General features: G+C 38.2%; 1 protein-coding gene across 3 annotated transcripts in view; it reads right to left on the bottom strand.

Moving 5' to 3' along the window:
• Window positions 1-17,083, bottom strand: part of USP25 (ubiquitin specific peptidase 25) — a 92,805-nt gene that overhangs the window by 38,723 nt on the left and 36,999 nt on the right. For all 3 annotated transcript variants that reach the window (XM_030019966.2, XM_030019969.2, XM_030019967.2), the window contains 2 exons: window positions 14,762-14,924; window positions 542-628 (listed from right to left, as the gene is read on the bottom strand). In XM_030019966.2, coding sequence (XP_029875826.1) covers window positions 542-628; window positions 14,762-14,924 — 250 coding nt within the window. The remainder of the gene's footprint in view (window positions 1-541; window positions 629-14,761; window positions 14,925-17,083) is intronic.

Below are 17,083 nucleotides of genomic sequence, written 5' to 3'. Positions count from 1 at the left end.
TATGCAATATTCCCTTAAGTATAACCACATGTTTAATTCTGAATCAAGAGAGTGTCATGACCCTTGCATTAAACTCTACTATCAACTGGAAGAACAACGGGATGTAAACCAAAGTATTGAAAATCCGGGATTATTAAAACTTGGTCTTTATTAGCAAGGAAATTTGATCCTAGGGAATGTCAGTCACACACAGTACTTAATACTAGGTTAAAAATAAAATGTTTGCTAACACAGGCTACATTCACATTAGAAATGCTCACCTACTAGCGGCAGTGCTGCTACAGCTGCATCAGCAAAGCCCTTCCACTGAACCTGGTCTAAGCAGCAGCACGCCGAGCAAACTCTGCCTCTCTCAACACCCTGCCCATACTCTAATGTTAGGCTAATGTATTTTATGCAAGACCCATAATAGGAAGCTCAAAGAAACACTAATTAGCACCTATAAAATCCATGCTAATTTGAGCTAGGAACAGTGCAAAATTCAATTACAGGAGAGAAACACCCTTATCAGCCACGAGGGGAAGTTAGCTTCCAATTTTACCTTTTGGTTTCGGGGCAAGTCTTGAGCATTTGCAGGAGGATTGAAGTTCAAAACTAGTCTTCGAAACTCCAGTAGGTTAAATAATGACTGAAAAGAAGGAAAAAAAAACAAACAAACAAAAAAACCACACACATTTAAGCACTTCTACAAACAAAATTCTTCCAAACGTGCCTTAGCAAAATAAATGGAATGTTAAACATATGCAGTGCTAAAGTTTCATTTCAGAAGCTAGATTATTTCACTTAACTTTACTAAACACATTTTCACCATAAGATAATTATTTTTGCCAAGTAAACAGCATAATAAAAAAAAACTTCTTTATACTTAATCACATAAACAGAACAATTTTAGATGATAGGTAAACTACTTTTTAAAACAAGAATTTTATTAATTGTGTAACTGTTAGTTTTCAAATTGAAATTAAAGCCTGTTTAGACATGTAAAATTCATCTTGTAGCCCCTCTATCATCTACCTCCTCAGCACAGAGAGAGTACATCTTTGTATATGCAACTGAAATCCACTTGCAATTATCTGTATTTTTTGCATTCTGTTTACTCCTCCTATTATTATAGGATCTGTATGACGTACATTAGAGTAAGGAAACAGGGTTATACATCTTTGCAGGTAAGGAACTGGTAACATTCTCATTTTACAGACAATAAGACGTGAAAACAGGTGTCCACAGGCACACCCATAAAGAACCCCATAGTGTAACACAGAGCCTGGAGCCAAGAGAGTACAAGAACAAAATGACTCCTGGTTGCAAAAATAAAAGTCCAAAGCAGTGGCTGAAAACCGAAGTCCTCAGCACTTGCGTAACCGCATCATTGCTGTTCCATGCAGGCAGAAAGCACTTTAACTAAAGTTCACTTCATTACCACAGACTAGCATTTTGATGAAGAAAGGGTAGCAGAAAAGGTCTAAAGCATTTTAAACATGCTCATCAGAGAAGCACCGAGAAGATTTACCCTCCTATTCATATCCTCTGGTTTTACAACCTGTGATTAACTATCCCTGATCACATATTAGCTATTTATTTTGGAAAGGCAGAGCTTGCCTCCCCAGCAATAGACTTTGATCCCACAACTTGTCCTACACAGGTAAAGACTTAAGTCGCAGACCACAGCGAGTTTAATAGGATTTCAACCGCACAGTGTCAAGAAAGTGACATTCAAATTGTGAAGAGGCACTGCATTTATTCTAATAATTTAGAACATGTTGGAAGGAAAAAAAGATGAGTTTGTCAAAAGTTGCAACGTTCCCAACTCTCCTCGTGAAAGAGCCGTTACCGAGTTTAACCTCTTCTGATACCCCACAGTATACAGTGTCTCCAGCAAAAAGTTGTCTTTCCTAACATTTTTTAATTTAAAAATAATTTGAAAAATATCAAACACCAACCAAAAAACATCTTTCTGACCTTGCTAAATCAACAGACAATTGAGTAGTGAAGCTTTTTTTTTTTTCTCTTTTGCTGTTCAAAATACAGGTTCCCCTTTTATCTGTCCTTGCAGAGAATGGAGATTAAAACAGAGTCCTTTGTTTACTTACTCAAAGAATAGAAAATGTTAATATTTAATTTGAGTGTCATTCTAGAAGTTGATACTAATTGAAGTTATGTCTCATGATGTAACAGCATTCCACTGGTGGGCTCTTCATCAAGCAAAACACAGCAATGTCTTACATACAAAATAAACCAGCTGCTAAAATATAATGTCCAAAGACTGACTTCTCTTCATGACTAATCCAAGTGCCATCAAAGTGCCAAGCAGCTGAGCTGCCCAATTTCGTAACACAGACATACGAATTAAGTACAGAAAACTGTATTAAAGTTTAGAATTTTTACCTGGCGTTCAATCCACAAGAACTACATTTCTTTAATCCAGAACTCTGAATTGTGAACATGTAACTCCATGCTTTACTAAGCTGAACAGACCTATTTTTGCAAGCTGCCGAGAATAATGAAGAGGATTGTCTGATATGGTTTTTCTTCTTCGGCTTTGTTCTACTCAAAATTTCTTATGCAAGATACTTAGTTATTAAACTTTTCTCCAAAACAGCTTATGCTGTGTGTGGTTGTACTGAGATGCAGCGAACACTCACAGTTAATCTACTGCCAACACCACTAATGCTAACAGGACAGTACTATGTTGTAGCTCTTCTATACTGAGCTAAATCAACTTCAGGAAACTTCTATCTTCATTAAAAAAAAGAAGGTAATTTCCCAGTGTAAGTATAAACAAGTATACAATAAGCGTGCTTAAGACCAACCAATTTTTGTGCCCGAAGTACCTCAAGGAGGAACCTACGGTTCTTTCTGAGGTAGAGAGATCTAAATGAGCTCACCTAAGCCCTCATTGCAGCAGAGACCTCCCATGGCCAGCCACCCCAGTGCTTCAGAAAGGGGCTAGGCAAAACAATTCCCAATTTGCCAAGCCGTCCGTTGACTAGGTTTTCTACACCCAGGGTAGGTGATGCCATGGAGCAGAAGCTGTTCTTCTGCAGCCACTGAGAGACACAGCAGAGACTGTCCCTGGGCCGAGTGCCACCCGCTGGCCCCACGCCAAAGCACTGGCCTTCAGCACTTCATCTCTTACCCACTTGGCTTCAGCTACAGAAAAGTGTCAGGAGTCCCAGTGCAAGAAAACAGGCTGGATCTGAAAGGTGATACTTCATATCTACTGGCCTAAGTCTTCCAACGTAAAGTATGCAAAACTTACACATGCAAGAAAAATTCTCTAAAGGGTGGGGGTTTTTTTCCCCCAGTGTATTTAAACCTATTTAAAAGCTGTCATCTGGAAACTTGACCAAGTAAGGCTAAGGTAAGTTATATCAATTCAAATTGTCATGAAAATCAACAGATTTTTAGTATACCTGCCTCCTGTCATGTCAGTTTGGGGGCTGAACAAGATAGTAAAAGAAAATGAGAATAAACAACAACAACAAAAATTCAGTATCAGTTTAGGGTGTTCAAACTAACTATGCTGTATGACAAGACATACTGCGGCTTTCCCCTGCTATAGGTGCTGATGATATAGATGTATTTTCTGTCATGCCAGAAAGAGCTAGGTAGAGTTGTAGCTTCAAGACTGTAAAATACTAAAAAGCTTCACTTTTCTGAGTAATGTCTACCCACACTGTATAGAGTCCAAATGCAATTTCAGAATATAAGCTGCCTTGGTTTCACCTAAAACACCCTGCTTATCCCTTTCCCCCTCTTAATGTTTAAGATTATCAAAACTAAGGACCTTGGCAGAATTTAGGTTGCCTGAATAAAGGTAATTCTTAACATTCTTAACATTTAAGCACTGTGATGCTGCATTAATACTGCAAGAATATAAATTAGTCAGCATATTAAATCCATAAAAGCTGGTCATGCAGACAGAACCACCAGCAGAGTCCTAAAATAGTAGTTACTGACATCAACAATAGTTGGAGAGTAGGAAAACAGTACTTCTGTATCTAGATAAGATACGACCTACCAAGATGCAGCACAAAGCTTTAGACAGGCTCTTTGATGGATTCTTGCAAGTTCTATAAGCACAGGGCACTAAAACCAGCTGTTTCACTAACAGATGTATGAAAACCTTTTGTTTTCTTTGACTAGCAATTTTGTATTTGTTTCCACCATTGGGAACAAAAAGCAAAAAATTTTGCACAAGAACTGGGGAATTTTAAATATTGATCACCTTTATACAAGTTTACACAAAAACCTTAATTTCATAATGCTATGAACACAGCCATCTTCCCATTCAATTTGCAAAGGTTAAGCTTGGAAGGAAGGAATGACTTTCAAATTGTTCTGTGAAACACCCATTAAAGCAATTCAGACTACTAATTCTAAACCAGTCAGCAAGATGCCAGAAACATTCTCATTTGGCAGAAAAACATCTATGATGCCTAAGTAGAATGAATATATTTGACCAGTGCTGTAATGCCTGCAGAAAACCTAAACTTGTCCTAAGGTGATAAATAAGGGGGGGGGGGGGGGGGGGGGGAATCACAGTTACTAATGAAGCTTAGCAAACAAAACAGGACACACTTACTGGCACCCAGCTGGAACACCACCAGCATATTGTGAAATGCCATCATCATTCAGGTTTCTCTTAGAGCAGCCCCAAGAAAAGCTGTGCAGTTCCCATTCTTGTGGCAGGCCAGTTTGTAGGCTCCCTTTTACCAAAGTGATGGGGATTAACATCAGGCAAGGGTGCCAGGACTAGTGTAGGTGTGCATAACAATACCTATCTGTCACCAGCAAATACTGGCTAGGAATTTTTCCAAATTAGTGCCAAGGCTTGAGATTTAACAGGAGAAAAATAAAAAGACTAACTTGAATTTTGGCAAAGAAAACTTAGGAAGAACTTAATTTGGCTAGTAACCAAAAACTAAATATATCTTATTAGTATGGCTTGAAAAGCAACTCTCTGGCAGGGGGAAAAGTAAAGTATGCATTCCTACAGAGCTCTTAAACGAATTGTTTCATGTACTGGCATTTAGCTAAAACATGATCTTGTGTAAGTTGAAAGCTTATATATGCATTAACACATTGCAACACCCATTTGTCTCATTTAGTCATCTGGGGCCTTTTATGCATTTCCAATATTACATCTATTCAGATTTTAAAGCCACAAAGCAGAGACTGTAACTACCTTCATTCCATATAGCAAGCAGAGAGCAATTTTAAAGAATGAATACATTATTATTGTTCTAAAAATAAAAAGCAAAAACAGAGCTCTGCCCATGTCATTAATTATATTATTTGGAATACTTTGCCTCTGCCAACATGACAAATTAGATTTATGTTCTTACTTCACTTTATAAACAATTTTGGTGGTTTACTGTATATAGAGCTAGTTTTAGTGGGGTAGATCGACTATTATTAGGGTTAACTTTTTATTCATGCCAATAATCTAAATCAAAGAAAACACAGAACTCTATGGAATGTATGCTCCCACCTGTACACGTTACCATATGGTCCTTCCAATAACATTAAGAACTTTAAATTTACTAGTTATCCACACTTGAAGTACACTTAGGCTTATTAGTGACTTAACACTCCTACACGCTTCAGATTGAATATTAGTGTCCAGCAGAGCTCTGTACTGCAAAAACATAAGCAACTTCACTGGCAACTAAGTCCACTTCTCTCCAACTTTCAAGTCTTCTGGACTCTATACCACTAATTTGGGAGAATGATTTCTCCCTCCTCTTTAAGGCCTTCCCCACTTTTTCTATTTATTGATCTATTTTACTATTTTATCTTTTGGTTCATATTCTTAAACCTACTTCTCTTACAACAAAGTCCATGAAGTGGCCGCTCTGCTCCTGTGCTACACTTCTTTCTAACCAGCACCTTCTTAGAACTCACACTGGGGCTGCCTCCTACTCCACTTGTGCATGTCTTATTCCTGTAAAGTGGTAAATCCTGTTTTCAGAATAAAGACTAATGACAGGCATTAAATGTGGTCATCAGACCTGTATTTGACCCTATGCATGCATTGCATAGCAGTGAAAGTCAGCAAGCATAAATACAACAAGAATTCTTCCTATAATGCTTAAACAAAAAGGAAACTGTTATATGTATATGCAAATTAGTTTAAACACATTTTATTCACAATGTAGAAAATAATTATTGTAACAAGACTATAGAGAATTTTAAATATATTTTCTCTTAAGCACACAGCAGCCCTGTGTAATGTCTTCTACCTTTCAGAGAAAAAAAAAAACTTAAGAAAATGAGGAAGTCACCCAAAACATATTCCTGACATTGCTTCTTTCCATACACCGAGAATTTGGCACAGCCAAAAGCCTTCCTGAAAATCCTCATATTGTTTAAAAAACTGCCTGTAAGGAAGAGAGAAGGGAAGAGAGGAAAACAGCTTCAAAGCTGGGACTAAAGCAGGTTCCTGTTCAAACTTCGTTGTGAAAGTAAGGAAGAGGAGTTTTTTCTCTCTCCCTCTCTGAAACAAAACTCCTACAGACAGATATGACACTATCTCATGGCTGAACTTCAGCAGAAAAACCCCACATGTACAGTGGTAGCAGTCAGGAGAACATTTAGCATTTTCAAAGTCACAGAGAGATTCAATCTCAGATCTTAAAAGCTTTGGAAAGTATCTCAAAAAGGACATTTTTATTTATAAACCATCAACCAATCAGCATTCCAAACTGCTGAAAACCAAAGTATAAAATGCAGTTTTAAGCTGTCATGTTTTGCTTTTCCAAAAGGCTGAGGTGTAACATGGAAGAAGAAGATGGAAAACAGCTTTCATACTGTTTGATCTAGAAAGTCAAACTAACTTAAGACCTCTAGCAGACTTGGGTTAAGTCAACATTTTCAACAAACAGCTCACCACGGTATTGCCAGCCTGCATTTAGAGAACATTTACTTGTTTATAGCAACAAACTCAGAACATTACTGCAATTCAGGAGACAGATAAGCATGATGTGAGATGTGTCCAGAAGAATTCACTTTATACTTGTGTCTTGGCACATACTAAAAAATGCCATTCAACCACTCCTCTATTACATGTTCAAAGCAAGAAAAAAAAAATTCTGTTAGGACATAAAATAACAGCCAACATTTCCTTACATGGTCACAGTTTTCAACTTCTTGCCTAAATGCACAACATGAAATCAGTTTGTGGTATAACTTTAAACACCACACCTAAACAACGCAAAAGCTTTATGCCCTTCTAAACCTAGGAATTGCACATAGGATCGCAACCCAACACCTATTCTATATCCTTTATGTTAATTAAAGGGACAATTATGTATGAGTCAAAGCTAAAGCCACCATCCGTTAAAGCTTTCCAAACCTTCACAACAGAAAACGCAATATTGTATACCACTAAATATAAGGTAAGAGTTTCAAAAAAATCACGCAAGCAACCTGAGCGAGCTGGAGACCACAGTGAAGAACAAAAACCAGGAAAAGGAATTTCCTGTCAGCAATATCCTAGGATGACTGAACTTGGAAGTGACAGGTCAATCTTTACTCTACAGGGGAACACAGGGAGTGACGGAGGGAAAGCAAGAAATTAGATTTCCCACTTCATTATTCCTCTTCCCATGAAATTCTACAGAACCGTTTATATCATATCCCACCCCCCCAGGCTGCTCCAGAGAGAAAATAGTGGAAAGAAAATATTCCATCAATGACCACTTTAACTCAAATAGGGATTGCACACTGAATGTTCTTCAGCATGCAACCTTCCATTGCATGTCCAGGAAAGCAAGGGAGTTGTGTACAATACACATATATGCAACTCTCATTATATAATACTAGGCTTTTTGGTATTAATGCACTACCACGTCATCCATCACAATCCCTTCCATTCAACATGACAAATAGGAAAAACAAAACAATGTGAAAGTTAGATACTTGCGGTGGGCTGCTTCAAAGATGGTAAGAACAATAGCTGAGCCACCAACTGGGAAGAAAATACTTCCTTGATTCTCACCCCTCAAGCTGGCTTGCTTCTTCCCAGAACTAGAAGCTTAGGATCAAATGAGATCCTAACCCCAAATATATTGACATCAGAAAAGCAAGAAGGCTGCTCCTAAACACAATGCAACAGAGTAAAATGCCAGAAGTGGTGTGAGGGACCCTGAAAATAAAAGTTAAAGAGAGCAGCCATGGAGATTTATGCTTGTAAGACAGTAGCTTTTTAATTCTTTGCTCTGCAAGCTATGTACTCGGGGCGGGGGGGGGGGGGAGCTCTCATTTTTGAATGATTAACCAGACTCTGACAGGCTCCCAGAGAGAAGAGTGTGGGGATGCCAAGCCTCAGCTGTCCTGTTGGGATAACTCATTTGGGAAAGGGAGGAGCTACAATCCAGACAGGCCTTCGGGAACTCACGAGACCCAGGAAAACACTGCACCTAGTACTTTAGGTATGGGATGGGGGGGAAGGAAAGTACAATTTTCATGTGTTTCCCCACAGACTTTCTTCCTTCCATCAGGAATTTGTCTTAGCACACTGAGTGGACAACATTCACTAAACGACCAACTACTCAGTATCTCCCACGACACCTTTTTCAAGGGGCAAGTGCTGCCAGGGCATTACTTCTCACACATGACTGAAGCCCTACTTGGAACTCCAAAAGATAAAGTTAGTCTTGTGCAATGCCTTAAAGCAAAACACCTGGGAGACAACTTGCACAGCCAGCAAGCCTACAGACATGACTCCAGCAACGCTTCTGTGTCCTGTGCGTTACCCGCCTTCTATGTCCTACGTCCTGCAAACACTTAACTCATGCTCAGCATGACACAAAGGAGCCGCTTCACAGTCTCAATAAATGTGTTATTTATAAGCCATTTTCAGACTATAAACTCTTAAAACCAAGGAAAATTGTAAAGTTACATTTTTACAAGGGAGCCACTGAAATCTACTGAAAAAAAGGAAGTAAAAACATATAGGAATATATTCGTGTTTTGTTTCTTTAAAGAACTTGCTATCTTAAGTTCTATTTCAAGAGCAGACATATGCAGTTACAATAATGAGAATTAAAAAAAACCACCAAACCCACACAAACAACCTTCTAGAAATATTCTAAAAACTCAAGATTTAGGGATCCCACTATAAAAGTTAATGTAAATAAACAGTAGCAAAAGCATCTATGGGTGAACTCCTGTCAAAAATATAGGTTTATTACAAGTTAAAGAGGAGGTGGGAAATCATTGAGAGACTTGATTCATTTCTTGGCAGGTGAGGAAGAAGCAAACATACTTTAATACAGTTTTGTTTTGACATATTTTCTGGGGGACTCAGTTTTAAATTCAAGTTATTATCAAGTCAAAAGTCTTCAATAGCAGGACAGATTTGTAGAAGTTACACTGTGGAAAAACTATTACTGTTCATTCTAACGATGCTGAATGTAACTGTTGAAAGCAATACTTCGGTTTAGAGCTATCTGAAGAGATACCCCCCTCTTCCCCTACAGAAGAGGATGACTTCCATACGTGTGTATTTCTCTAATGCCCAAATAAATACAGATTAAAAGGCAGTATTTCTAGCAAAGTTTGAATCTTGTTAAGGTTTGCTGACACTCACTGAAAACACAGCTTAAGGAATTTCATGCTCTTAATGCAAATACAACGAACAATTGATTGCATTTGACTAAGTCAGCTAACTGGTGGCTATAAAAAACAACATACATTGCATAAGGAAACTGTCAAAATGTCAAAAGCTTTTTTCCCTTAACAAGCACCCCTTAAGTAGAAGGGGAAAAAAATTTTCTTTCTTTGCTATTTAGTTTTAGACTATATTACACAATATATCTTTGTGACTGACAGTAGTTAACATTTAGACATCGTTGACCTATGTGATGTGTCAAGTTTCAAAAGACTCCTAAAGAAAGCTTGAAAATACTTCTACATAGTCAATGCAACCCAAGGAGTCAATCTGCCCTGTGGATAAATAAATATGGTATTAGCTAATACTCTAAATTAACATGCATTAAGTTTCCTGGTATGGTTGTTTGAAACATAAGTCTTCCTGGCTAGCAGACAATATTAATAACCTACATTTTCAACCAACTGAAGTTATAAATCTTTCAATGGTTTACTTGAATTACATTCTATAGACATAAATACAGAAGTTAACTATCTTTTAGGATCAAACCTTTATAATTACAGATGCCACAGATTTTCACATAATATGGGTAGTGACCATAAGAACTAGCTAGCTCTCTTTATAATCCATTTTCAAGGTATAAAGTTGCACATCGTGTATAAATAACATGAGATCATAGGTCTAGCATAGGTTTTTACATTCTCTAGCCTCTGTTCTTACCTCTGTGGTTAATGAATTAAAATTCATGTTTCCTTGAAAACATTTATTTAAACATTTGCAGTTTCCTGTGTATAAATATTTCTTTTACAGAAATGCACGTACACATAAAATAAGTCATCTTGAGATTTGGGACTACTATGGAATGTAAAATCTGATTACACAACAGAGAAGGTAAAACGCCAAGTCATATTAGCTCCACAAAGAGCTTTATGGAAATAAAATGTTTCTCTATATTAGCACCAAGACAATGTTTCTGCTATTGGAAAAAGAGCTATTCATGTGAAAGAATAAGGAAAGGAGGAGAGATGAACAAGGGAAACATCAAAACATCTCAGGAAAACAGAAAATTCAAACACCTGATATATTACTAGATGCTGAAAGAAAAGAGGCCTAAGAACACAAAAATTTCGGTGGGAAAGGAGGTGGTAGAACAAATAAAGAAATCTTTCTGTTTCCTTATCTACAGCGTTACCTAAGTATTACCTGCAGGTAAGTAAACCCTGTCCATAAAAAAAAAAAAAAAAAAAAAAAAACAGAAAACAAACAAACCAACCCCCCAAAAAACCCACCACAAACAAAAAACCAAAACCACTCAACACTAAGAAGTCAAAAAGAACATGGATAACAGCAATCCAATTTATGTAGTCTACTGGGACTTCAGAGTAATTTCCAAAGAAGTCATTCAACAAAAACTTTTAACTAAGCAGCAATGAGGCAAGATGGAAGGTCAAGGTACAGACAAATAGGCAATCAAAAAGAAAAAGAGGGCAGGAGCAAACCATCTGTTCCAGCCTGAAGGGAGGTTACTGCAAATTCATGAAGTCTGTGCTGGTAAGCAAAATTCAGAAGTGATCTAGAAAAGAGAGCAAGTGGCAAGATCACCAAGTTTGCTCAGTGCAGAGATATACAATGTAGTAAAAACAAGAGCTGGCAAAGATGAACTGACAGAAGGATCATATGGGACTGAGCGACTATGTAATAAGAAAGCTAAATTGAACACAGATAAGTGTACAGTGATATACATGGTGGAAAACAACCCTAAAATTTACAGAAAATTATGGGCACCAAGCTAACTAGTATTATTCAAAACTTTGAATTTATGATAGTTTCATGAAAGTATCAGTTCAATACACAAAGTAGTTAAAAGAAGAAAAAAAAATAATTAAGAAAGGAAGACAGAATGAAACAGAAAACATTACTATAGAATCATAGGGTAATTCAGCTCAGAAGGAACTGATGGAAGTCTCTTTTCAAACCTCCTGCTTAAAGCAGGATGTCACCTGTGAGATCAGACCAGGCTGCTCAGGGCACATCTTAAAAGCCTTCAAGGTTTGACAGAGCCTGCACAGCCTCTCTGGGCAACCTCCACTGCCTGCCTGTCCTCATGGGGAAGAATGCTTCTTATATCCAGGCTGAATCTCTCTTATCTAACTCTACTCCCATTGCCTCTCATTCTCCCAATATCCACTGCTGTGAAAAGCCTGGCTCCATCTTCTCAATGGTCAGCTAATGCAAACCATCCCATAGCTTGCCAAGGTTGACTTTTTGGCCTGTCTGCAGTTTATCAGAAACCTCTTTGATTCTCCATGACCTTTCAAAGATGACAGAGTGGCCTTGCTAAGACTTTCCCCCATTATCTCAGCACCACTGGATGCAGCTCAGTGGGTCCTGTGGACTTATATGGGTGAAGTTTCCTCGAGTAATCTCTTACTCAATCCGAAAACACTGCTCAGAGTTCCTCTCCCCCAACCAAGCACAGTGGTCTGGGATACCTCATCGGTGAAGACTGAGGCAAAGCAAGGCACCGAGTACCTCAGCCTTATTTAAGCCTCCTGTCACTAAATCACCTGCTCTATTCAGCAACAGAACTATGTTCTCCTTGCTCAGCCTTTTACGACTAGTGTAGCATCAAAACCTCTTCTTGTTACCCTAGACATCCCTTGAGGCATCAACTCTAAGTTAGCTTTCACTTTCCTAACATCATCCCTTCATGCCTAGGCAACATTTCCAAACTCCTCCTCAGTAGCCCACCTCTGCTTCCAGATCCTGCACACTGCCTGCTTGCATTGGAGCTTGGCTATGAGTTCCCTGAGCAGCAGTACGGACCCTTCTTGTAATCAGAGGATGCTGCCAGCTTTTCTGAGCTCCTCTGCCCTTCAAAGCTGCCTCCTATGGGATCCCAGATACCAACTTCCTGAAGAAGCCAAAGTCTGCTCTCCTGAACTGTAGGGTCTGTACCCTGCTACTCCTTCCTCACTCCTATCAGGATCTTGAACTCCACTATTTCATGGTCACTGCAGTCAAGGGTACCCACATTACTACATCTCCAACCAGTTTTTCCATTTTAGGGCACAGCAGATGCAGCTGTGCATCACACCTAGGCAGCCCATCAGTACTTGTATCAAGAAGTTGTCCCTGATACTCTCCAGAAATCTGGTTTGCTTGTGTCCTGCTGTGTTGGACTTCCAGCAGATGTCAGGATGATTATTAAAGTTCTCCATGGGAACCAGCCTTGAAAGAAAGCTTTGTCCATAACCCCATCCTGAGGAGGGTGATCTGTAACAAACTAAACAGGTGGTACCTCTACCAGCCTCTCCCATGATGCTGACCCACAAACTCTCATCTTAAATTGTCATCTTGTCTCACACAAGTACAGCATACATTTGAGCTGCTCCTTCATAAGGAAGGCAATGCCCTTCCTTGTCATCCCTGATTGTCTTTCCTGAAGAGCCTGTATCTGTCCATTGTACCACCTCAAATTCATAGCCCACTCACCCCTTGAGAACTTTCCTGGTCTCCCAGCTAAAATGCTACTAGAGCTAGAAAAGATCTGGAGAACAGCAACAAGGCAGGTCAGAGGTTAGAACAGTTTCTGTATAGGCAACAACTCAGCAGTCAGCTTGGAAAAAGAGACCAGCGACCTGGTGAAAGAGTATGACAGCAGTCCACAGAACTGTAACAGCAATCAACTTTTAACTGACTTGTCCACACGGAGACATGGAGGCCACCAGACAAAGCTAGTGGGAGCCAAGTTCAAAAAAAAACAAACAAAAACCAGGCAGTTCTTCATGCAAAATAGGGAGCACAACTATGGAATTCCCACCCAAAGGATCCTATGGGTGCAAGAAGTTTGCAAGGTTCAAGGGAGACAAGTACATAAAAGAGGTCCACTGGGCATTGCCAACTAAAACTGCAAAGGATTAAGAAAATCCCCCAAGGTGAAAGCAGTTGGAGGCTTGGGAGTGTTTTAACAGAGCAGTATCATGTATACTGTTTGTACTCCTCTGGAAGCATGCATTTGCAGAAATTGCTAGGCAGAACGTTGATCTAAATGGACTCAACCTGAAGTACAACAGCCATTAGTATGAAAGTAACAATATTAGTTTATCTGAAGTGCTTCAGCCTGACAGTAATTTGTTAAAAATGGGTATTAAATATTTTATTTGATTCCTCTCAAAATGTCAGACTATGAAAAGTTACAATATGCTGAATTGCTTCTTGTAGACTAAAAATAAATTTCCCCCTATTGTAGACCACTTTCACCCACAGTCTTCTGTGGGTTTGCATGCTTTTGAATATACCTACAGATTATTTAAAGAAACATACACAGCTTTAGCAATCACTTCTGAAAAAAAAAATCTCTTAAAAGATGGGTTCATAAAGTTTATGTACAATGAATCTTTGATATTAGAACATTAGATTTGACTAAACAAGTTGCACTACCTGTACTCATTTCCCTATTGACCCTATCTTCAAAAAAAAAGTAGCTTTTAATTAAGCTACATATACACAAAAACAGACTAAGAGCACATATATTGGCTGTATTAGGTAAAACAACCCAAAACAGACACAACTGCATCCATATCAGACCTTCACTTTCCTCCTCCTCAAGTTTCCTTCTCTATCAGTTATTCCTTCTTTTACCCTACTCAGCTATCTATTTTCTTGTAGCTGTTCCAGTAAGCACTCCATGATTGAGGGTGTCTCATTTCCTCTACCTACCTCCATTGTCAGCCACCCCCTTTCAGTCATTTACATACATTCCTTTTAATATAAGCAGTCTGTTCTTCATCTGTAATCCAGTTTTCACATGTTTTTAGGCACCCACAATTGTCACTGATGTCAGCATGAGTTGCAGACACCCAGAATCTTCAGAGACTCAACTCCTTGTCTTCAGCAACTTTTTAATAAGAAATATTTTGAAGCTTTACTTAGTTACACTACAGTACTTTCTACATTTCCATCAGGCCTATAGATAAACACGTTAAGAGATGCAATAAATAATTAATGCTCAAAACCATCTCATCCAGTGGCCTAAACTTCCCAGGAAAACAAATATCTTAAGTTATCCACTCAAAATAAGATAACTCACCTCACAAAAAATACAATGAAGAGTATACACAGCTAATCAAAGAGGGTTCTTACCTGAATGACAGCACTAAACCAGCACGTGTTGCCAACATTCTTTAATCCTACTGGACAGTTGTCTTGCCGCTTTCGATCATAAGGGTTTGGAGAGTCACTCCACACCTCTGGGTGCGTCCTCTTTAAACTTGCTTTATTTTCTGCAATACTGGCTTCTAGAACTCTTCGGGAACAGAAGGGAGGGAAAAATGTGAGAAAAAGAAAAAAAAAAGGCACAGTAAAACACCTTCAGTTACTAATACAGACATCTTAATTACATCATTCACTAACTTATTGTTGCTGAGCTTGGTTTTAAATTTATATGCAATAATATGTCTTCAAAAGTAAGACGCCATTTTACTTTTAGATATGTTACAGTAATTCCATTACGTTTTGGAAAATGGTATCAGTGAGTGAATGAGTGAGTCTCCTGTGAGAGCTCTAGATACAAGAACCATGTCTCTAAGTCATCAATTATTGAAGAACCAGATTCAAATAGGATGGACAACAAGAAATATCAGGCAGCACTGTTAGTGTAGTACTTTCATCCACAAATGCTTTTATTGGTATGCAAAGCAGAAAGTCACCAATAGTTAATTTACTGACAGTAAACCAAAGCTAGCTAGGCAACTTTCAAAAATGGAAGAAGCTTTTTTAGTTTCCATTTTTGGAACTTATGCAACTGTATTAATCACTTTACATAGCAAGTAATCACTTCATGAGCCATGGGAAGACATCTTCCCACAATTTTTCAAATGCCACTCAAGTTAATTGTACACTTCAATGACCACACTCTTTGCAGGAAACTGTTCCTACGTGATTTACGTTGAATGTCCATATTTCACATGACAGTAAGATCTGATTATGTGTTATGCTCCCAAACTCAAGCTTCACTCAACACAGTATTTCTGTATCAGCACATATCCTTAGACTGGTGACAAAGAACACCTTAAAGGTAATTTGTGGTAGCTGCATATTCTAAACAGAAAGATGGAGATGGATACATTCAGGTCATATAACGATGGCTCTAACTTATAAGCAAAGTTGCCTGGTGTGTGTACTACTGACACAGTAGTCACTATCCCCAACCATCTACTCCGACTACCATGTAAAAGGCTGAGCTGCTATTGAACTACTACATTCGCCAATCACAGGATTTCTGGAGCTGCATGACAAGCATCTAAGCAGTCTGAGCAGCATGAAGGGTTGCCCCCTTCAGTCCTAAAATCACTGAACAAAGACAGGCAGGTTTAGGCTGGTCTGTAAATGGAGTTCCTCAAGGACAAAGTTTGAACACCTTAGAAAAAAAAACAAAGAAACAGGGTGGGACACACATGTGACATAATCCCTCAGTTTCCTAACTGTAAATTTTTGTTTCAAGCTATGCTCTTGTCAAAGTAAGAAAAGGTATCTTACAAGATATACAAGAACTATGAAGCATTATATGAATTTACTGTAGACAACTGCTTTGTGGGACATGCTAATTTGTTACTGCTACTTACTTAATTAAAAAAAAAAAAAAAAATAGAAGCATTCAGAATTTGAGAGACCATTTGGTATAAATACCACTTTTGTATCAATACATGTCAGGAAGAACCTAAAACTTGTAATTTCTTAAGGATTAATCAATTTCTGACATTTAGTTTTTGACAGATAACCTTGTAACAGCACTGAAAAGACAGGCATATAATCCTCTAAGACCTTCTGCTCTGACATCTCTTCAAACAATGCATAAGGATGGAACCTGATTCTTCAGTAGTTGCTAGTTTTAAGAGTCTTTTACGGTAACGTTATCTCCTAAGCAAACCCCAAAATGCAAAGAAACAGTCAAATTCATTTCCCTTCTCACTGATACAATCCTTCAAAAGTGTTAGATGACCAGTGTATCTCTGCTTTGAGAGTAAAAGTTATTTGATGAGGACATTAAAAAATTAATTCAAAACAAATGTCATACATATTTCAAATAATTTCTCATTCAGGTAGAATTACTTAAACTCTTGTTTAAACTAAATTGAAGGGACCTTTAAAACTGATAGGAAGACTCTGACAGACTGGAATAAATTTGGAATGATGATGTAACAGGACTACAATACTTAGTCCATACCACTTTTGTTTCAGGGAAACAATCAAACTTTTTCTTTTTTTCCCAAGCTGAAGAATATTTCAAGATATTTCAAGGTTCAAGTTCAGAAAAATATACATTCTCAAACTGAAATAGTTCTCTACCCCAAGGGTATTACCATTTGTCAATTTAATTACCTACTAAAATTTCTTCCTTGTATTTGTTATTGTATTTCTTCAGCAGGTGATGGATTTCCTCATCTCTAGCTCCACCTCAGATCT

The sequence above is a fragment of the Aquila chrysaetos genome, chromosome 7, assembly GCF_900496995.4.
Source record: "Aquila chrysaetos chrysaetos chromosome 7, bAquChr1.4, whole genome shotgun sequence".
NCBI classification, from domain to species: Eukaryota; Metazoa; Chordata; class Aves; order Accipitriformes; family Accipitridae; genus Aquila; species Aquila chrysaetos.
Note: the sequence above shows the minus strand (reverse complement) of the source record. Positions and strands in the feature narration are given on the sequence as shown.